The sequence below is a fragment of the Narcine bancroftii genome, chromosome 1, assembly GCF_036971445.1.
Source record: "Narcine bancroftii isolate sNarBan1 chromosome 1, sNarBan1.hap1, whole genome shotgun sequence".
NCBI lineage: Eukaryota > Metazoa > Chordata > Chondrichthyes > Torpediniformes > Narcinidae > Narcine > Narcine bancroftii.
Window position 1 is genome coordinate 479,939,840 of NC_091469.1, and position 22,376 is coordinate 479,962,215.

At 46.6% G+C, this 22,376-nt stretch overlaps 1 protein-coding gene across 5 annotated transcripts in view; it reads right to left on the minus strand.

Annotated features, from left to right (window-relative positions):
* The window catches only part of LOC138751914 (sodium channel protein type 1 subunit alpha-like), a 299,966-nt gene that overhangs the window by 33,492 nt on the left and 244,098 nt on the right, over nucleotides 1–22,376 (minus strand). For 2 of the 5 annotated variants that reach the window (XM_069914861.1, XM_069914860.1), the window contains exons 18-20: nucleotides 22,035–22,157; nucleotides 20,477–20,599; nucleotides 10,144–10,419 (exon numbers count right to left, since the gene is read on the minus strand). In XM_069914861.1, coding sequence (XP_069770962.1) covers nucleotides 10,144–10,419; nucleotides 20,477–20,599; nucleotides 22,035–22,157 — 522 coding nt within the window. The remainder of the gene's footprint in view (nucleotides 1–10,143; nucleotides 10,420–20,476; nucleotides 20,600–22,034; nucleotides 22,158–22,376) is intronic. The other 3 variants (XM_069914862.1, XM_069914863.1, XM_069914864.1) reach the window with 3 other exon arrangements.

Here is a 22,376-nt window from a genome sequence, read left to right on the forward strand (position 1 = left end):
GGTCCGAAGGAATATCTTGTCAGGCCATGGTTACTGCAGCAGTTATCACAATGCTGTTACAGTGCCAGCAATCAGGACCAGGGTTCAAACCCTATGCTCTCTCGAAGGAGTTTGTGCATTCTCCCCACTTCTGAGTTTTCCCTGAGGGTCCAATTTCCTCCAGAAAAATGTATTGGGGGTTGTAGGTCAATTGGGTAGCATGAGCTCGTGGCCCAAAAGGGCCTATTATCGGGCTGTATGTATGTATGTCTTATTTGTTTTAAGACAGCAAGTATCTCCTCCTCCTTAAGTGGTGTCAGTTCTATGACCTCACTGCTTGTTTTCTTAATTTCTCTTGACTTGTGCCAGTTTCCTGAGTAAAGATGGATGCAGAAAACCCCATTTAAGATCTGCCCCATCTCTTTTGGCTTCATACAAAGCCAACCACTCTGATCTTCAAGGGAACTAATTTTGTCCCTTACTTTTGCTCTTAGAATCCCTTAGGACTTTCCTTCACATTATCTGCCGACAAAACCTTCTTTATCCCTCCTGACTTCTTTCTTGAGGGTTTTCTTGCATTTTTTATGCTCCTAATTTGTTCCAAGTTGCTTGTACCTGCTATACATCTCTCTCTTCTTCCGAACCAGATCCTCATTATCCCTCAAAACCCAAGGCTCCCTGTGCCTGCGAACCTTGCCTTTAATTTAGATATGAACATACAAACTTTGTACTCTTGAAATTTCACCTTTGAAGGTCCTCCATTTACCTTGCACATCCTGGCCAGAAAAATCCACTCATTCTAGATCCTTTTTCATTTCTTCAAAATTGGCCTTTCTCCAATTTAGAATTTCAATCTGAGGCCCAGACCTATCCTTCTCCATAACTAACTCAAAACTAATGGTATTGTGATTATTGGACCCAAAATGTTCTCCTGCACATACCTCTGTCACCTTAAGTGGTGAACATGTGTTCTATTCAGAGAAATTTGGATAGGTACATGGATGAGAGGGGTATGGAAGGCTGCAGACTGGTGCAGGTCAGTGGGACGAGACATAATAATAGTTCAGCCCAGCCTTGAAGGGCTTGTTTTTGTGCTGTAATGTTCTATGAAATCATGTGTTCACGTCCAGAAAATCATGTGTTCGGTCCTAGAAGATTAAAGAAGGAAGGATGTCTTGTTGAGGCTGCACAATGACTGGGTTAGACCATTTTCAGGAGTTCTTTTGATCTCCTTCTCTTGCCATGGAACAAGTGTAATTAAGGATACAGAACTGGCTTGCCTGAGAAAGCAGAGGAATAGCGGATGGAAAGTATTCTGCCTGGAGGTCAGTGACGAGTGGAGTTCCACAGGGATCTGTCCTGGGGCCCCTGATTTTCATAAGTGATATGGATGAAGATGTAGAGGGATGGGTCAGTAGATTTTGTGGGGGTGGGGGGGGGGTGACATGATGGTTGGAGGTGTTGTGGATTGCGTTGAAGGTTGTTATAGGGTACAACAGGATATAGGCAGAGTTGGGCAGAAAAGTGGCAGATGGAGTTCAGTCCAGATAAATGTTGGAAGGTTAAACTTGAAGGCAAATTACATGGTTAATGGTAAGATATGTAACACTATGGAAAAAAAGCAGGACCTTGGGCTCAAAATCCATACAGGTTGCCACGAAGGTTGATAGGATAGTTAAGAAGGGCTTCGTTAATCAGGGGATTGAATTCATGAGGTAATGTTGCAGCTCTATAAAACTCTGGTTTGACCATCCTTGGAGCATTTTGTGTTCAATTCTGGTCAGGAAAGATGTGGAAGCCATGGAGAGGGTGCAGAGGAGATTTACTAAGATGTTGCCTGGATTAGTAAATAAATCTCATGAGGCAAGGTTAGCAGATATGGGACTTTTCTCTTTGGAGAGAAGGATGAAAGGTGACTTAATAGAGGTCTACAAGATCATGAGAGGCATAGATAAGTTGGACAATCAGCACCTGTTTTCCAGGGCAAGAATAGCAAACACCAGAGGACATCTGTACAAAGTGAAGGGAGGGAAGTTCTTTTACACAGAGAGTAGTGGGGGCCTGGAATGCCTTGCCTGGGAGGGTGGTGGAGGCTGAAACATTGGGGGCGTTGAAGAGACAGGAACATGGACGGACATAAAACAGAGAGTTATGAGCTAGGGAGGGTTTAGTGTTTTTTGTAGGTACATATGGGTTGGTGCAGCATTGTGGGCTGAAGGGCCTGTACTGTGCTGTAATGTTCTATGTTCTAGGCTGATTCCCAGGGTGGTAGGACTGATGTACGAGGAAAGACTGGGTGGTGTAACCGTGCAGTTAAAGAACAAGTGATGAGCTGATAGAAACTTAGAGAATTCCAGAAAGGGAACTCCCTTTCATCACATCATAGAGAGACTGAAACAGGCCCTTCACTCCACTGAGTTTGTGCTGACCATCAGCCACCTATTTAAACTAACCTACGTTAATTCTAATACAACTATATTTGACCTGCATTGGCGTGGTGTAGATCTAGACCCACACACCTTTGAGGTGCGGATGGGAACTAGTACACCCACAGGGAAACCAATGTATCCAAGGAGATGTAGATGGACCAAGGAGAGTGGGACACATTCTTTCAATGGATGCCTCCGTCTGTGCTGTTGTTTACTTGGCAGTTGAGAGGACCGGAATTTAATGCCCATTCCAAATAGATGATCCCCTGAATAGTCTGGTGAGTGCTTTGAGAGGGAAATTAAGAATCAGCCACATTGAAAGATGTGGATTTTATGGCAATCCAGTTTTGTGGTCACATTCTTTCAATGGATGCCTCTGTCTGCGCTGTTGTTTACTTGGCAGTTGAGGGGACCGGAATTTAATGCCCATTCCACATAGATGATCCCCTGAATAGTCTGGTGAGTGCTTTGAGAGGGAAATTAAGAATCAGCCACATTGAAAGATGTTGGTTTTATGGCAATCCAGTTTTGTGATCATATTTTCTTTTCCAGTTAAGATTCCAGTTCAAACATATGGGGATCTTATAGAAACATATAAAATTATGAAAGTCATAGATAAGATAGAGGGTAGGTAAGCTGTTCCCATTGGTGTGGGAGACTAGAACTAGGGGACGTAGTAAAATCACAAGCTGGAGAAACTCAGCAGGATTAACAGTGTCCTTTATATGGCAAAGATCCATTACTGACATTTTGGGTTTGAGCCCTTCCTCAAGATTCAGGGTCGTAGATTTAGGACGGAGATGAGGAGGAACTGTTTTTCCCAGAGGGGGTGAATCTATGGAACTCACTGCCCATTGAAGCAGTGGAGGTGACCTTAGTAAATATATTTAAGATAAGGTTGGATAGATTATTACATAGTAGGGGAATTAAGGGATCTGGGGAAAAGGCAGGTAGGTGGAGATGAGCCGATCATCAGATCAGCCATGATCATATTGAATGGCGGAACAGGCTCGACGGGCCGGATGGCCGACTCCTGCCCCTATTTCTTCTGTTAATTGGTGTCTGTTAATTGGTACGTCTAAATTTTTAAAAAAATACAAACTAAAAAAAATTTAAAATGTTTTAATTAACAATTCATATTTGGCAGCCTCCATGGTTAAATTGTCCTTGTAGATCAGTAGTTTGAGTTAATGGGTTCCTGAAGCCAACAAAATCAGTTATTACTTGCACAAATACATTTCAGGAGTAGAGTAGATTTAACATCCAAGGCTTTACTGTCCACACTGAGCTGGACGCTCGGCAAAGTCAATTTCACAGCAGATGACAGTGAATTACTTGAAAACGGTCCATTGAAAGAGTGGGGGAAACTGTCCTTAGCAAAGGAATGGCAACACCTTCTCTGAGTCAAGGATTGGGAGAACTACAGAGAAGGGAAGATGATGTATTAGCATTGATTAACCAATAGAAAGCAGAGAGCTGAATAGAATAAAATAGAATAATACCTAGTGTCGCCGAGAATATTCTCCCGGAATCACAGTGCGGCTTTCGCGCAAACAGAGGAACTACTGACATGGTCTTTGCCCTCAGACAGCTCCAAGAAAAGTGCAGAGAACAAAACAAAGGACTCTACATCACCTTTGTTGACCTCACCAAAGCCTTCGACACCGTGAGCAGGAAAGGGCTTTGGCAAATACTAGAGCGCATCGGATGTCCCCCAAAGTTCCTCAACATGATTATCCAACTGCACGAAAACCAACAAGGTCGGGTCAGATACAGCAATGAGCTCTCTGAACCCTTCTCCATTAACAATGGCGTGAAGCAAGGCTGTGTTCTCGCACCAACCCTCTTTTCAATCTTCTTCAGCATGATGCTGAACCAAGCCATGAAAGACCCCAACAATGAAGACGCTGTTTACATCCGGTACCGCACGGATGGCAGTCTCTTCAATCTGAGGCACCTGCAAGCTCACACCAAGACACAAGAGAAACTTGTCCGTGAACTACTCTTTGCAGACGATGCCGCTTTAGTTGCCCATTCAGAGCCAGCTCTTCAGCGCTTGACGTCCTGCTTTGCGGAAACTGCCAAAATGTTTGGCCTGGAAGTCAGCCTGAAGAAAACTGAGGTCCTCCATCAGCCAGCTCCCCACCATGACTACCAGCCCCCCCACATCTCCATCGGGCACACAAAACTCAAAACGGTCAACCAGTTTACCTATCTCGGCTGCACCATTTCATCAGATGCAAGGATCGACAATGAGATAGACAACAGACTCGCCAAGGCAAATAGCGCCTTTGGAAGACTACACAAAAGAGTCTGGAAAAACAACCAACTGAAAAACCTCACAAAGATAAGCGTATACAGAGCCGTTGTCATACCCACACTCCTGTTCGGCTCCGAATCATGGGTCCTCTACCGGCACCACCTACGGCTCCTAGAACACTTCCACCAGCGTTGTCTCCGCTCCATCCTCAACATCCATTGGAGCGCTTACATCCCTAACGTCGAAGTACTCGAGATGGCAGAGGTCGACAGCATCGAGTCCACGCTGCTGAAGATCCAGCTGCGCTGGATGGGTCACGTCTCCAGAATGGAGGACCATCGCCTTCCCAAGATCGTGTTATATGGCGAGCTCTCCACTGGCCACCGTGACAGAGGTGCACCAAAGAAAAGGTACAAGGACTGCCTAAAGAAATCTGTTGGTGCCTGCCACATTGACCACCGCCAGTGGGCTGATAACGCCTCAAACCGTGCATCTTGGCGCCTCACAGTTTGGCGGGCAGCAACCTCCTTTGAAGAAGACTGCAGAGCCCACCTCACTGACAAAAGGCAAAGGAGGAAAAACCCAACACCCAACCCCAACCAACCAATTTTCCCCTGCAACCGCTGCAATCGTGTCTGCCTGTCCCGCATCGGACTTGTCAGCCACAAACGAGCCTGCAGCTGACGTGGACTTTTTACCCCCTCCATAAATCTTCGTCCGCGAAGCCAAGCCAAAGAAAGAAAGCAGAGAGTTGGAATACAGGGGTGTTTTCCTGGTTGGAAATCAGTGGTGTCGCAGGGGTCGATGCTGGGCGGCAACTGTTCACGATATATAATAACAATCTGGAAGAGGGGACAGGGTGCAGGGTATCTGACAACATTAAATGGAGTGGAAAAGCAAATTGTGCAGAGGATACAGAGAGTCTGCAGAGAGATATCGATAGGTTAAATGAATGAGTAAAGGTTCGGCAGATGGCAAATGTGAAAGGAAGAATAGAAGATCATATTATTATTTAAATGGCAAGTGATTGCAGCACGCTGCCATGCAGAAGGACTTGGGAGCGCTTGTGCATGGATCACAAGGTTGGTTTGCAGGTGCAGCTGGCTATCAAGAATGCAAATGGAATGCTGGCCTTCATTGCACGATGAATTGAATTTTGGGGAAGGGAGGTTATGCTGCAACTGTACAAGGAATTGGTGAAGCAACATCCCTGGTCTCCTTACTTGAGCAAGGATATATTGGCTTTGGAGGCAATGCAGAGGAGGTTCACCAGGTTGATTCCAGGAATGAGGGTTTAGCCTATCAGGAGAGATTGAGTTGTCTGAGACTGTACTCACTGGAATTTAGAAGAATGAGAGGGGATATTATAGAAACATAAAATTATGAAAGGCATAAGTAAGATAGAGGTAGGTAAGTTGTTTCCATTGGTTGGGGGAAACTAGAACCAGGGGACATAGCCTCAAGATCCATGGTAGTAGATTTAGGACAGAGATTAGGAGGAACTGCTCTTCCCAGAGGGTGGGGAATCTGTGGAATTTGCTGCCCACTAAAGTAGTGGAGGCGACCTCAGTAAATATACTTAAGACAATGTTGGATAGATTATTACTGTGATAGTACAGATCTATCACCAATGTACATAGTGTATATAGTTACTGTATCTAGACTGTGCTTACAGCGATTGGCTGAGAGCTAAGCCACGCCTATTGTCTGGGCCTTAAAGGGTTGTGTCCCTAGCCAAGTCGGATCATTCCGGACTGGTCGGCCACCTGTGAAGAGCTCCTGTCTTTTGCTAATAAAAGCCTTGGTTTGGATCTACAAGTCTTTGGTTCTTTCGATGAGCTCTACAATTACATAGGAGGGGAATTAACCCTTTGGCTCCATGCCCTTGTTTTCAAGGACTAGCAACAAGCACATATACTCTGTGACCCTGTTTTCCAGGACTGGCTTTATACCCAATCACCAGCTGGTCCACACTGATGTTCGTACTGTAGTTTACCCATGGACCCATATGTTATGAAAGGTTAAAAATGGCCAGAATCTAAAGGGTTAAGGGATATGGGGAAAAGATGGGTAGGTGGAGATGAGCCGTGACCACATTGAATGGCAGAGCAGGCTCGACCGGTCCGGATGGCCGACTCCCCCTCCTATTTCTTTTGTTCTTATCATTGCAGGTACCTACTTTGCCCGAGAAAACACACACTTTCTCACAGCACCGCGGTACAGGTGACTTGACATTCGGGCAATTCAATTACCTCCAGGCCCACTTGGTTGACAGAGAATTAATCACCATTTGCAATGCCGTCTACTTTTTTATTGACAGGATATGGGTGTTACTGGCAGCAACTTGTTGGTGTGGTGGTACACTACCGGCCTACTGCAGGGGGCAACCTCTGTACTTGCAGGAGTGAACCACCGGCCTACTGCAGGGGGCACTCTCTGTACCAGCAGGAGTGTACCACCGGCCTACTGGAAGGGGCAACCTCTGTACCTGCAGGAGTGTACCACCGGCCTACTGGAAGGGGCAACCTCTGTACCTGCAGGAGTGTACCACCGGCCTACTGGAAGGGGCAACCTCTGTACCTGCAGGAGTGTACCACCGGCCTACTCCGGCCTACTGCAGGGGGCAACCTCTGTACCTGCAGGAGTGTACCACCGGCCTACTGCAGGGGGCAACCTCTGTACCTGCAGGAGTGTACCTCCGGCCTACTGCAGGGGGCATTCTCTGTACCTGCAGGAGTGTACCACCGGCCTACTGCAGGGGGCAACCTCTGTACCTGCAGGAGTGTAAGGGGACAAGACATCACCTGGCCGGCTGTAAATCAGTCGGCCTGAAGGGATCAAGCCACACCCGGTCGGGTGTCAATCACCCTCCGGGATATAAGCCTGCGCCGGCCTCCCGAGGCCTCACTCAGAGTTACTGCAGCCACAGCCAGCCTGGCTCTGTGGAAGTCTTTGTGGATTAAAGCCTGTTGTACAGTCTTTACCTTGTGTGTGTCTGATTCTGTCTCACAGCGCACCACAGTTGGCCTCCTCTAAGTGTAATGGGGAGACCACCGTTGGAGAACCGTGCGCAGTTCTAGCGACTGAGCATGAGGAAGGAAACTGGAAAGGGGAGCAGTGAAGATTTAGAAGGATGTCAGCGGGACAGGAGGAGAGACGATAGACTGGGATTTTAATCGTGCAGAGCAGGAGGCCAAACACAAGAGGTTTGTGATACCATCAGCGGCGTAGATAATGTGAATAGTGACCGTCTATTCCCCAGGATAGGGGAATCCAAAGCTGGGTGGGAGGGGAACGAGTTAAAAAGGACCCGCAGAACAACTTCTTCACACACAGGGCGATGGGTGCATGGAAAAAAAACCGTCAGAGGAAGCAGAACAGGTGAGAACAATTGTAATGTTGGAAAGACATTTAGGTAGGTACATGGATAAGGAAAGGTTCCGAGGGATCTGGGCCAGACACAGGCAGATGGGGCTAGAGCAGGCGGACCACTTGTTTGGCATGCGTGCATTGGGCCTGCTTTCATCTTGTATGGCTCTCTATGACTCTAATTGTCCAGGAAATCAACCACACTATGTGTAAGGATCAAATATGCTGTTATCACTCAGCAGGTCAATCCGCATCCGCGGAGAGAGAAAACAGAGCTAACGTTTCAGGTTGAAGACCGAATGTCAGAACTGGTCAATTTGCAAATCTAAATAGGTCATATGCATTAAATGGTAGGCTATTGAGATGTGCAGAGCAACAAAGGGATTTAGGAGTGATGGTAAATAGTACCCTCAAGGCTGATACTCAGGTAGATGGTGTGGTGAAGAAGGCATTTAGAATGTTGGCATTCATAAATCAGAGTATTGAATTCAAGAGTAGGGAGGTTATGATGAAATTGTACAAGGCATTGTTGAGGCCAAATTTGGAGTACTGTGTACAGTTTTGGTCACCAAATTATAGGAAAGATATAAACAAAATAGAGAGAGTGCAGAGAAGGTTCACGAGAATGTTGACAGGATTTCAAGGTTTGAGATACAGGGAAAGGTTGTGCAGACTGGGGCTTTTTTCTCTGGAGCGTAGAAGATTGAGGGGGGACTTGATAGAGGTGTTTAAGATTTTAAAAGGGACAGACAGAGTCAACGTGGATAGGCTTTTTCAATTAAGAAAGGGGGAGGTTCAAACTAGAGGGCATGGTTTAAGATTGAAGGGGGAAAATTATAAGGAGAACATGAGGGGAAATTTCTTTACGCAAAGGGTGGTAGGGATGTGGAATGAGCTTCCGACAGACGTGGTCGAGGCGGGATCATTGGTTACATTTAAGGAAAGACTGGATAGTTACATGGATAGGAGAGGACTGGAAGGGTATGGACCGGGTGCTGGTCAGTGGGACTAGGAGGGTGGGGATTTGTTACGGCATGGACTAGTAGGGGTGAACTGGCCTGTTCTGTGCTGTCAGTGGTTATATGGTTATATGGTTATATGGTCTGATGAAAGGCCTTCACCTGGATTTGTCAGGTCAGCCTCCCTCTCTATAGATGCGGCCTGACTGGTTGAGTGCTTGGCTTTCCCAGAGAGAAGTGAATCTGTGGAATTCTCTGCTCATGGAAGCAGTAGAGGCCGCTTTCTTTAATAAATTTAAGAGAAGGATTCATCTCTGCTTCATAGGGACATTAAGCGTTGTGGGACAGGCAGGTAAGTGGAGCTGAGGACACAGTTAGATCGGCCATGATCTTATGGAATGGAGGAGCAGGATTGGCGGGGCCAGATGACCTACTCCTGCTTCTGTTTCTTATGTACTTACGTGAGAGTTGCAGTTCTCCTTCCTTGAGCCTCAGTGAGCTTCAGGCTATTTTTACTAACACAATCTTTAATTTTAATGTACTCAATTACTTGTGCGAGACTCAAACGTACTGGAGAAACTCAGCAGGCCACGCAGCACCCACAGGAAGTAAGACTAACCAATGAGACCACCCGCCAATCGGAAGAACAATACCTCATCTTCCATATGGATACCCTCCAACCAGAAGGCATTAGCATCAACTTCTCTGGCTTCCCGTTAAGAAACCCTCCTCTCCTTCCCTCTGTCTCCTTTCACAGAGTCAAAATCAATCCTCACCTTTCCTCATTTCCTATTCCATTAACACCTATCAGCTGTTGGTCTGGACTCCTCCCCTAAGATTCTTGCCTGCTTTTCGCTTATACCTTGAAGAAGATCTCAGGCCTGAATCATCTAATATATCTTCCTATGGACAGTGTGAGTTGGATTTGGCCAACCCTTCTGCGTGCTTTCACTTACGATCTCAGTCCATGCAGACTTTCTTGTTGAACTCTACTCATTTACTTGTTTCATTGCCCACAGACTTGAGTCTCTGGATCAAGGTTTGGACCTCAGGTTGCTCCATTTTACGTGGAGCTCTGAGCATTGAGGGGGAAGCAAGTGTTGCCGGACCATATCGTAATGCCACTGGAGTTTCCCTCATCACTTACCACCTGCAGCAAGGCAAGGTAGCCCAAGCCCACGTTGTCGAAGTTGACCTTCTCGTTGTACCAGCGGATGTCCGAACTGTTCATGGTGTCGCAGTCGCTCTTGTTGTTGATCACGTGGATGGGGAACACCTCTCCGCTGGTGATGTTCTTGCACTTGTAAAACTTCCCTGCAAACAGGTTGACTCCCATGATGCTAAAAATGAGCCAGAAGATGAGACAGACGAAGAAAACATTCATAATGGATGGGATGGCACCGATCAGGGCGTTGACTACCACCTGCATTGGATGTAATGGGGAAAGGGATTAGAAACTCATGGGCTAACACCAGGCAAAGTAAGTGCTCTGCTTCAATTTACCCTGTACCCCAGCCTCACCTGGTGTGGGAGATACCTTGTTAACATTTTTTTTGTTGCTCTTCCCTCCAGAACGGTAAAGGCACGGGAGAGAACGAGACAACTGCTTTATGCCAGATATCACTGTGTAACAACTGCAGAGCCATAGGCCAAAGAGGCGCATGGAATAACCAGGCCTTCTCCATCCGATCTCGACTAATGGTTGGTGAACTTTTCACTTCACCTTCCCTTTTCTGTTTAGTGTCTTGGTGCTGAGACCCACAGTTGGTTGGGGTCAATATTAAAGACCACAGGAGTGTTCCTTGGCAAATCCCTCCAATTAAAACCCACATCGTACTGATCTTTTTGGTGTGGAGATTTCTGTATTGAATCGGTTAGCCAGAACAGGCATCCGCAGAGGTGTCTCACCCGCCACTCCAGAGGGGTACAGGGTAACGTAGAACAGGCGAATGAACACCAGGGCCTCCAGAGCACCCACTACGCTAGGTAAACGCGGCCGACCAGACTACACATCAATGCATGGCTGGCTTTCTACATGCTCGCTCGCTGCTAAAGAGCATGCAAGAGGAAATCCAACAGCAGCGAGCTCATGCACATTCGCTTCGTTATGGCTTCCCCGCGATGCTTTGCCGAAGAACAGTGACTGCTTGACGATCCAATTCAATTCTTGGTCAAATAAAATGAAAGCAGACGCGTGGAAGTGGACTGCGAGTGTGGTTAGTGAGGGTTTTCTTTGCTCAGAAAATTGGCGCCCTCCAGTATTTTGATTACCTCACGAACTTGGGGCCCCCAATGGGGAAAGGGTTTGACTTGGAAAGTTGCTATTCCATTGTCAATGGGTCTTAAGTCCCTGATGGTACTGTTGGATGAGGGGCTTTGGAAGGAATTCTGTGACTCACTGCCCCTTTCTCACAGCCAATCACAGGTGGGCAATAATTGCTCCAGGTGAACAATCGACATGTTCATCCTATTAAGACCAGCGGGCTGAAAAGGTCAATTGGATTCGATGATGAGTGAAAATTCCAATCAGCCCGGGGATTGACCATGTCCCAATGTTGGACCCCTGTCAGGAGCGCACTCGCATGCCATCCACCGTAGTAAGTTTCATGTCAATGGTGAGGGCAACACAACAAAATATCAGACGGGACACATGCCAAATGAATGCCGACACTGGTACGTGGACACAGGAACTGCATGCCATTATCTAACTCCTACGGTGTCTTGGGTTGAGACCATTCTGTGTGATCCGAGTAACGCGCTGGGCGCTAACCCGCTCGGTTCAAACGGCCGTGGTTAACGCACTCGTTACTGACATCAGACAGCACGGTTTTAACCAGCAGATGCCTTCTGCGCTGACCTGAGATGCCAGTGCACTGACCCAATCTCAAAGTCATTCTCAGACGCCATCTCCCACTCGATGTTGCCCACGGAGGCAGCTAGCTCACAACACGCGCGCGCGCGCACACACACACATGGGACTACAGAGCTACGGATGCCAGATGCACTACCAGCCATTGTCAACGCTGGGCTGTAAGTATCAACAAGCTATTGAGATGCACAGATTTGTATTCAGAGAATGACATTCAGACACATTCATCCTTACAAATGATGACAGCTATATTGAACCCACATTTACAGCAGTATGTAATTTTCAACCTGCAGTTATTTACAGGCGAGAATCTGTTCCGTGAGGAAGTAGATAACAGAACCTGAATTCCTCAGCTGAGTCTGCACCATGTAAGTCAGAGGGTCTTATGAATTATCTGCAACACCCCCCTTCACTCCAGAGTCAGGATTGTAACGCTTTTATTTTTATTTCGTTGCAGTATGTTTCCCATGTTTACATGTTGCTATATTGATCTCATGGCATGATTACAGTCAAAAGCTCATCTCGTGACACTTTCATTGTTTTCATTTTAATCTGCCGTGCCTGCAGACCTAACGCCCCACCTGTCTGTCATTGCCAGTGCCCCGGTGAATAATACTGGTGAAGACTTCAAGGAAATTTACATGGACCTTTACTTAACTCTGCAATTTAAACCGATCGATAGAAGGCAACCATAAACATGATCATTTTTTTTTAAAGAGGACCTCAGGATTAGGCGAAACACCTCTTTTCGGCCTGTGAAACATCTCCAACAACCCCCCCCCCCCCCACTCCCCCCAGCAGCACCTTGAAAAGACAATTATGCTGAAGTTTAAGAATTAGTTTAGATTCCTTGGGCTAAATTATTTGTTTACGAAAGGTTAAAGAAATTCGAACAGAAGCTAGAAATTAGGCAGGGCCCCTTGTAATGTGCTTTTTGGGTTTAATGTAGATGGGTGAGCTGTTTCTGTAGGAAGAGGAGGAAGGAAGATTTGTATCTGAATTTATTTTAATTAGATTTCAAGGCCAGCTACCCACGCTGGAAGGAAGGGAATGTGCAATGTTTGACAAGAATGTGTTTTATTTTGTTGTTGTTGGGACTCTTTGTGTTTGCGATCCTTGCTCTGATTGACACTTGTCGCCTGCCAATGTACCAGCGGCAACTGTCTGCATGCCAAAAGGCCTAAATGAAGCAGTGGGGTTTCTCCAGAATTCTGGTAGATCAAATGCTGGAAACACACAGCAGGTCGGGTAGCATCTATGGAGAGAGAAAGTTCGTATTTCAGTTCAAAGGCTTATTGTCAGACGGGTCTTTGAACCGAAGCATTAAACCCGTTTCTTTCTTCGTAGATGCCAGCCAATCTTCTGAGGCATAGAATCGAACAGCATGGGAAACCGGCCATTCGGCCCAACAGGGGCATCTTCTGTATGAATTTCATTTCCCAACACTTAGCCTCCTATATGCCTGCATTTCTAGACCCTTCTGAAAAGCTGTCTGTCTCCATCACTCTCACAGGCAGGGTACTCAAGGTGCTCAACACTCTCTGGGTGAAGAATCCCATTGGACGGAATCTCTTCCTCTTTATACCAAACCCATGTCCTCTCGTCTGATAAAGGGAAAGGTTTTCTGCAGCCAATCTTTCTGCACTCCTCATAGTTTTATCTACCTTGGTCATGACCCGGCTTAACCTCCTCTGCTCCTGGGAGAACAGATCGCATGTCTCTACCTCCTCCTCTTCACAGAACTGCTCCATCTCAGGCAGCATCCTCCCAAGTCTCCTCTGCACTCTCTCACGTCCTTGCCATATCATGGTGACCGGAACTGCATGCAGACTGATCGAGGCTTCATAAAGTTGGAGCATCACCTCCCTACTTCTGCGCACAAGGCCCCGACTAATAACGACCACAAGGATCCATGGACTTGTTCTCTTGGGTTCCTCAGTACATTCTAAGGCCCGATCATTCCTGGTGATTCTCCAAGCCTCACTAGTGCTGCCAAAATGTATGGCCTCACGTTTGCCTGGGTTAAGATTTATCTGCCATTATTCAGCAAACACAACATCTTCCTGCAGCCTGATGACCTTCTACACCATCAGCAGCCCTGCCAAGCCTCGTGTTACTGTGATCGTGCCTCTCATAACCACATCCATTAACATATATAAGAAACGACCTCTAAAGGTCATTCACAGAGTGTTTCCAGCATTCACTGTTTTTATTTCAGACTTCCAGCATCTGCAGCTCGCTTTATTTCCACTCATCCCAAGAGTCCCTGATGTTGACCAGATCAGGGCAGCAACTCCCCAGCAATTCCACGTGGGACTGTGGGCTGCTGGCAGTGTGTTCGTCAGCACCTTCTGGCAGCATGTGCTTGCTCAACGCAGAGCAGTAGTACAGAAGGTGGGGATTGGCTGATTCCTTTTCTGCCTCTGGACTCATCAATCATTCAAGGGGTGTTCTGCACCATGTAGGCTCAGAGGAAGGATGCACTTCATACCTGGCCCCTCAGCCTTATGCCAGGTTGACTGGCTTATCTAGCTCCAGCCATTTCAATGGAGTCACTGAACTTCAAGAAGAAGCTACAATTAACTGCTTTTATAAAGAAGTTTAAATTGATTTACAATAGTTTAATTAATTTGTACATAAACATGTTAATTTAATAATTTTTAATTAGTTATATCAATTGTTTTTGAATGTGACCTATTATTATCAGAAGCATTTAGAAGCATCGATCTGCTGAAGATGGACCTGAGATTTGGTTTCCTCATCTCTTCGCCTGATGGGATGGTCATGACCTCGACCAAGGGGTGCAGGGTTAGTATAAATGGTTGCGTGGGCCAAAAGGCCTGCTGCTGTACAGTATGACTCCAGGGTTCTCTGTCCACGTGGCCATGGGGGTAGTATGGTGTCACTGGCCTATTGGAAGGGTTTACTGCCTGGTAACTCAGCCATGCCATCCTCTTGCAACACAAAAGTTTTTGTTGTTCGGGCAGAGGAGATTTAGAAGGATGTTACTTGGATTGGAGAACAGGTCCTTATGAGGCAAGGATGACATAACTTTTGCAGCGAAGGATGAGAGGTGACTTAATAGAGGTAAATGAGGAACTTGGAAAGGGTGGACAGTCAACACTTTTGTCCTGACGTGACTACAGCTAATTACACAGGATATCTGTTTAAGGTGAGTGCAGGAAAGTTTTGGGGAGACGTCAGAGCGTTGGGTGTCTGGAATGCATTGCCAGGGTGGTAATGGAGGCTGGTACAATAGGGACATTTAAAAATCTCTTCGATGAGCACGGATGTGAGTCGGGAAGGGTTACGTTGGTGCGGAGTAGGTTTCCACAGGTCAACACAACCTGGTGGGTTGAAGGATCTATACTGAGCTGTGATGTTCTATGTCTGGTGTAGAGAGGGGAGATATTTCCCCAGTTACATTAAAAGCATCATGTTGCCAGTGATGACATAAGATCATCGTCCTACTTTATTTTAGCTGTGGGTGGGATTCTGATTATTGGAGTCGGTGTCTGATGGGGTCTCAATAAAATCAGCTGAAGTGTTCTGAGCTCCTGTTTCACTTACAAATCCATGCATAGCTCAATAGCATGCAACGTAAACCATTATTACCATTATGGCCCTTTGGACGTGGTCCTGAATGGTAGTAATGGCTTCGGTGTCACGAGCAGGCTGCCTGATCCAAAGCATCAAGGCAGAGTTAGACAAAGCACCATGCCTTCCTGCTGCCTCCATTGTCCGCTGCTCCGCCAGAGGGTAAAACTCTTGGAGGACCACCTCTCTTTCCCCCCCCCCCCCCACACTCCAACCCATCCAATGACCAAGCAGGCTTTTGTCCACGATGTGGAGCTGTATCCAGACTGCACTGAAAGGGAGATCGAGGGGGGGGGAGGGGACATACAATCCCCACAATTTACAGTCGCTCTGCAGAACATTACTCTGCACAGTCCTCTGTCTCTTCAATTTGTTCGAATATCGTCTGCTCTCGAATTGAAAAAAAACTGACTGAGGGTCATCCAGCCAGATACTGATGGTTTCCGACTGGTCTGACTGTGGACAGATGAATGAATGAGTCCAGAAAGGAGGCAGCAGAGCCTACAATAAAATCCACGGCACTCCCTAACTGTCAGAATTGTCGACCCTGGTAAAGAGCCCAGACTATTTTGGCTGCTGGTCAGCATAATACTTTGTTCATCGAACCTGCTGTGAGCACATAAAGTTGACTTATTATATATCCCATTTCGAAGTGGCATCCAACACTAAAGACGGCAATTGTCTTTTACCTCAATGGTAGCAAAAGGAAACGTTTAGATTCAGATGCCAGCTGGATGCCAGAATTTCCTGACACTGGGTTTTATTCAATGGGTATATAGTAAGTTGCCTTAACTTGTGATGGGTAACACTGCATGCTCAATGCCCTGCACTATCCCATACACTGGTGCATGCTCCAGAGTACAGCTTTTTGCAGTGGAGAAGGGATTCAGACAAAATGGAAGACAACCGCAAAAGACTTAAAAGCAAAAGGAGACTTTCTCTACCCCCTTCCAGAGAAAGAGAGAAAAAAACTTTTATTTCTGCTTTTGGGTGATGTTTTAAGTAAGAAAATAAAACAATCAGATATATGCAGTGGTTAAAACTGCTCCCTTTGAACTACAGGAATAATTTCCCAAATTATCTGCAGACAGGAAGTGCTATGGGATCTGGCCTTTCACAATCCCCAATTTCCACAATTTGATCTGCACAAAACTTTTAGACAATGCTGGAGTTTTCACACGACACGTGCCTTCTCTCCTTCCACATGCCGAATATTTTTCACTCCTCTTTTCTCTCACATACTTTCTCTTGCAAGTATCTAAGTTGTTTACTCCAACCACTGCATTCAGAGAAGGAAAGTATATCTTCAGTTTCTTATTGGATTGAGCATTAACCATCTTGGCCCTGAACATAAATTCCAATGCTCAATTTATAATCCGTAATTCTTTTTGGTCTCATCCTCCTGAAGGTGGCCTGAGCGCTCCCGTCATTGCAAACTGACCTAAGCTTTGATTTCAGACTTCCCTTTCCACTGACTATGTAATTGCGGAGAGGTCCAGAGGTGGGAGACCGTGCCGTGCGTGATACTGAGGCCAATCTGCCGCTTGGGTGGGTCATGGGCAGGAGGTGGCAAGCGCTGTTTTAGAACCATGTGCTAGGTTGCTGCCACCATCAGGCTCAGGGGGGAAGGTCCAGCCTGAGGATCCCAGAAGGATGCACGAAACTGCAGGTGGAATTGAAACCTGCTGTTTCACCTGGTGATTCGCCAACTGAAGGAGCTGCTCAGCAGAATAAAAGCATTGCTGGTTGGGGCATTGGATTCCAACTCCTTCCATTGCCTTCAATAGAAGATGTTTCATTTCTGGCTGTGACCCAGATCTCCCCACACAGCCATGATCTTATCAAACGATGGAGCAGGCTTGACCGGCCAGATAGCCAACTTAAGACCCATAAGATGCAGGAACAGAATCAGGCCCATTTGGCTCATCAAGTCTGATCCACCACTCGAATCTCGATAAACAAAAGAGATGATTGTCAACTTCAGGAGGGCCCGGGAAGATCACGTTCCCCTGATCCTTGATGGCTCGACCATTGAGGTCATCAAGAGTATCAAGTTCCTCGGAGTGCACTTGGTGGAGAACCTCTCCTGGTCCCATAACACCAATTCCATGGCCAAGAAAGTCCAGCAGTGCTTCTACTTCCTGCGAAGGCTGAGGAAAGTTCATCTCCCACCCTCCATCCTCACTGCATTCTACAGAGGATGTATTGAGAGCATCCTGTGCAAATGCATCACCACCCTGTTTGGAAACTGTACCTCCTCGGACCACAAGACCCTGCAGAGGATAGTGAAGTCAGTGGAAGAGAACACTGACGTTGCCTGAGATACGGCTAAGTGTACTCATGCCTATCATCTCTCCAAGACAGTCGGAATGCTTCACTTGCTGTGAAGAGCAGGCAAATCTGGCAGTCAATCCGTGCACAGCAAGATTCCATTAAATCACCAGTGGAACACATGCTGGTTGTGAGAGACAAATGCTGCCCGGATCTTCCAGACAGCACAAAAAGAAGTCTTTCATCAATCAGTGCCTGTGCCATCTTAAGATGAATCCCACCTGCCTGTGCACGATTAATATCAAATTCATAATCACAGGTATTGAGATACAGTGAGAATGTTCGCCAGCTAGTCAACCCATATTTCATATAGCAGTTAAAAACACAGCCCACTGTGCAGTTTGGGAGAGAGATCAGTTAGAACAGAACAATGGACCATTATTTTACTTGGGGTGAGGTTCATTCAGGAGTCTGATAAATGTGGGGGGAAAAAGCTGTCTTTTAATCTGGCACTGCGTTATCTCGCTGCAGACTAATGTTTTGGGACAAATAGAATAAGTAACATTAAATATAATTTACATTCTTCCCTCAATGTACTGTAATGTTACAAGCCTCGTGAATGATTATCAGTTGGTGAGCTCTTTTGCCCGTCCCTCTTCTGATCGAACATTGCGATAATCAGAGCACACTGATCCGATGAGTTGCCTAGTCCCAGACAATATACACCACCACCCCACCCAATCCCACCCTCACCTTTCTTGTAATTCACTTGTTGCTGAATAGTCCAACTTCAGCCCACTTCTCTTCATTAGAATGTCTGATTTTTGTAGCGCAATTCCCACCACCACTGCCAATGGCGGCCAGGCCTTCAACTGCTGGGCCATTTAGGTCCAGGATTCCCACCTTAAACCATTCCTTGAAATTTACCAAGACCTGGGTCACTTGCCTGAATATCTCGGTCTGCATTTCACTCTCAAATGCTCTTTCATCAGGCTCTAGCAGTCACTGGAGGAGATCAGGAGGAGAAACACCTCCTTCCCAGCCTTGGTGTGCTGAAGCCGACTAGTTCACTCACTGACCACTGCACCCAAAATTGGGCAGTTCAGCCCCATTGCTATTCCCACCTGGAGCATTCCTTGTCTGTCTTTTTCGGCTAGAACATCCTTAGCTTCATTTGGGACATTCTTGGCTCTCCCAAAGAACATTACAACACAGAAACAGGCCCTTTTGTCTTTCTATTCTGTGCCAAACCATTACTCTGCCTCGTCCCATTGACCTGCACCAAGTTCATATCCCTCTGTACCCCTCCCATCCACGTATCCGTCCAAAATTTTCTTGCGTGTTAGAATTGAGCCTCCTTTCAGGACTTCAGCTGGCAGATCATTCCACACTCCCACCACTCTTGTGTGAGGAAGTTCCTCCAAATGTTTCCCCTAAATGTTTCACCTTTTACCCGAAACCCACATTCTTTCGTTTGTATCTCACCTACCCTCAGTGGAAAAAGACTGCAGGCATCTACTATAATTACCACACCCCTCATCATCTTGTAAACGTCTATCAAGTCTCCCCTCATTCTTCTACACCTCAAGGAACAAAGTCCTAACCTGTTTAACCTTTCCCTGTAACTCAGTTCCTGAAGCCCCAGTGACATCTTTGCAAATCCTCTCTGCATTCTTTCAATCTTGTTGATATCTTTCTGGTAGGTAAGTGACCAGAACTGCAAACAATAACAATAATTCTGTCTCATTTGGTACAATCTGATTCAGTCTGTGTCAGCAGATAAACCTCTCTCAACTCCCACTGAATTCAAAATTGTAGTTCCAAAATCTCCCAGTTTCACACAACCTTCCTCCATTCAAAGTACAACAAGATCATCAGCCCATCCCAAGCGGTTGTGAATCTGAAGCCTGAAAGACGGAGACCCTGAGGCCAACATTGTGGTCTGAGTAAAGGTCTTTATCTTATTGCAGGACTTGTGCCAGACTTAAACATGACCAGTGATCCCCTGCAAACTGCAGCATTGGAAGAAATGTTACTCCTGGTCATGCCACAAAACCTATCAAGGAAAGAAAGGCTCCTGAACTGGGAGATTCTAATGGATTCTCTGCAGTTACAGGAACAAACGATGGCCCTCTCTTCTTCCCGTCACAGAACATTTCTTCCTCAACAATGAATGCCATCTCTCTACACCAGGCCAGTGGAGTTCCAGAGGATTCGCTTCCTCCAGACAAACCAAAGCCTTGATCACCTGTTGTAATATCTCTTCCTGTGTCTCACTGCCAATTTCTTATGGAGATACAAGCCCAAATGCACCAAGGAACCTATAATCCCCATACATTTTTGCACTTTCTTTCATGTTTTTCCTGTTCATCACCGTGAGATGTTTGAAGCTCATCTACTGTCCTGGCAGTTAATGGATGCAGATTTGGAGCAGAAACTTGGGCCATCTCTCCTTCCCAGCCTTGGGGTATTGAAGCCAAGAGCATTGCACTCAATGACCACCACAGCCAGGTTGGCTAGACGAAGCGTTAGACAGCATTATGGACTTGAACCATAGCAAGCAATGACTAACGAGTGGGTAGGGGTCAAAAACCAGACCTGTTAAGAGTTAAACTACTTGGCACACAATTGCATCCATTTTGTCAGTTGAGGGTTATGGGGGGGGGGGGGGATACGTAGGGGTTGCCAGTTGCCCTTCATGCTTCATATACATGGGACTGGTCTGTCTCTCTTTCCGCCTTACCCTCATCCCTTCAAATCGTGACAAGGCTCTTAATGGTCTCAAAGCTCTGAGTGTCCGGAGGGATTTAATGGCAGCTAGTTCAGCGTATCCCAAGGCATTAGCCGTTAGGCTGACTACTGAGACCTACACGGAAACACAAACAAAACGAGAATCCATTCTATTATCAAGAGCCCTTCCACTTGGGGTAAGGGAGAGAGGGCCAGGTAGCTGGGCCCCACTCCTGAGAGCGGGGACTTTCCAACTGTAAAGCGACCTGCATTAGTACCTGCTGAAAGAGAAACACCATGGGTCAAGTCATGGTTTGGGTGGGGTGGGGGGGGTTGTCACCTAGAGAAAGGAAGCATCGTTTTAACAAAGACGATGGAGCCCCAACCGAACAGCTGTACATGTCGTTGCAATGTAACATATGGAACATGTTACTGCTATCCAATGAAACCAAAACAAAATTGACAGTGGGAATGGTTTGTATGCCAGGAAGATGGGGGGGGTTAAGGGTGAGACTGTTTCCTGCAGCGGGAAAGTTAGTAACCTGAGCACATGGAGTGTACCAGAAGTGGGATCCCAATTTAGACATCAACATACCACATGCTAACAGTCCCTTCTGGCTCACAAGAACCATGCCACCCAATTACACCCTGGTGGGCAGGTGGTCAGGGCCAAAAATAGGGGGGAATATATGGAATATACATGATTTTTGGGAAATAAGGGTGGGGGGGGGATCGTCTATGACAAAAGTATGTACGGTATTCATCCTCCATCTTGGATTCTCCTGCCACCCATCCACATTAGAGGTAGCTCACTGCCACCAATCTCATCAGGACGTCTTTGGGATGTGAGGGCAATCCACCGCAGGGAATCACGGGAACGTGTGTACTCTGCATGGACAACACCCAAGTTCAGACCACCAGCACTGCAAACTCCGTGTGGTGGGCCGAAGAACCATCTTTTAGAGTGAAAGGCTTTAAGGTTGAGACTTTTGACATTTTTTTCTCTGATTGGGTTGCTGCCAAGTTTCCCTTTCCTTGCTCTTTGTGGCATTAGTAAGGCCTTCAGGCAGGGTGGGCTGGGGTGTGAACTCCTCCACAGCCCTTCCTCCCTATCCCACCAACAGCAAACGACTGACCACTGCGTCAGTGATCTCCACAAACCTGGCTCCCTGGACCCACCGTTATATGGAAATGGTTCCCACAGCAACTGCAGCAGGAACGACTGCTTGGAAAGAGACAGAGGGGCTGAATAATGGAACAAATTCTCCTAGACTATTGGAATCTGCTTGGACAGAGTGGACAGGCCTTTACGCCTGAACTGGGGCAGGGTTTCTGAGCGATCTTTTGGGTTCTTTTACAAGAAATGTATCAGACTGAAGTTGGGGCTCCACCTTGCCGAGTAATGGTTTGAAGCAACATTTCTGAAAGGAATCTGGAGAAAGCTGTTCAGATAAGAGAAAGACCGTGTCAATGCATAGGTCAGCATAGCAGTGCCCTCCCCACCGCGTGTTAGTATTAACGCAGGAGCTGTGTTAATATGGTCAGAGAGCTATGTATACAGTTGGCCTTACCCTCATGCCTTCAAATCTGGACAAGGCTCGAAGAGGCCTCAATGCCCTCAGGGTCCTGAGAGATTTCATGGTAACAAACTTGTCATAACCAAGAGACTTTGTCAAGAGGCAAACAACAGAAATCTGTGCAGATTGAACGGAACGGAATGGAATGTTATCCACATGGTGCAGTGTCAAACTGTTAGGAAAATGCGGAAATCACAATCAAACGCCACGGTGCAACACTCAACGAGACCTGTGAGGCTCAGGGTCCAACACAAATGCAGCCACCACGTGGACCCTTCCGGTTAACGGAGCAAAAAAAAAACAAAAGGGAAGGAGGGACTGTGGGCTCCCTTCAAT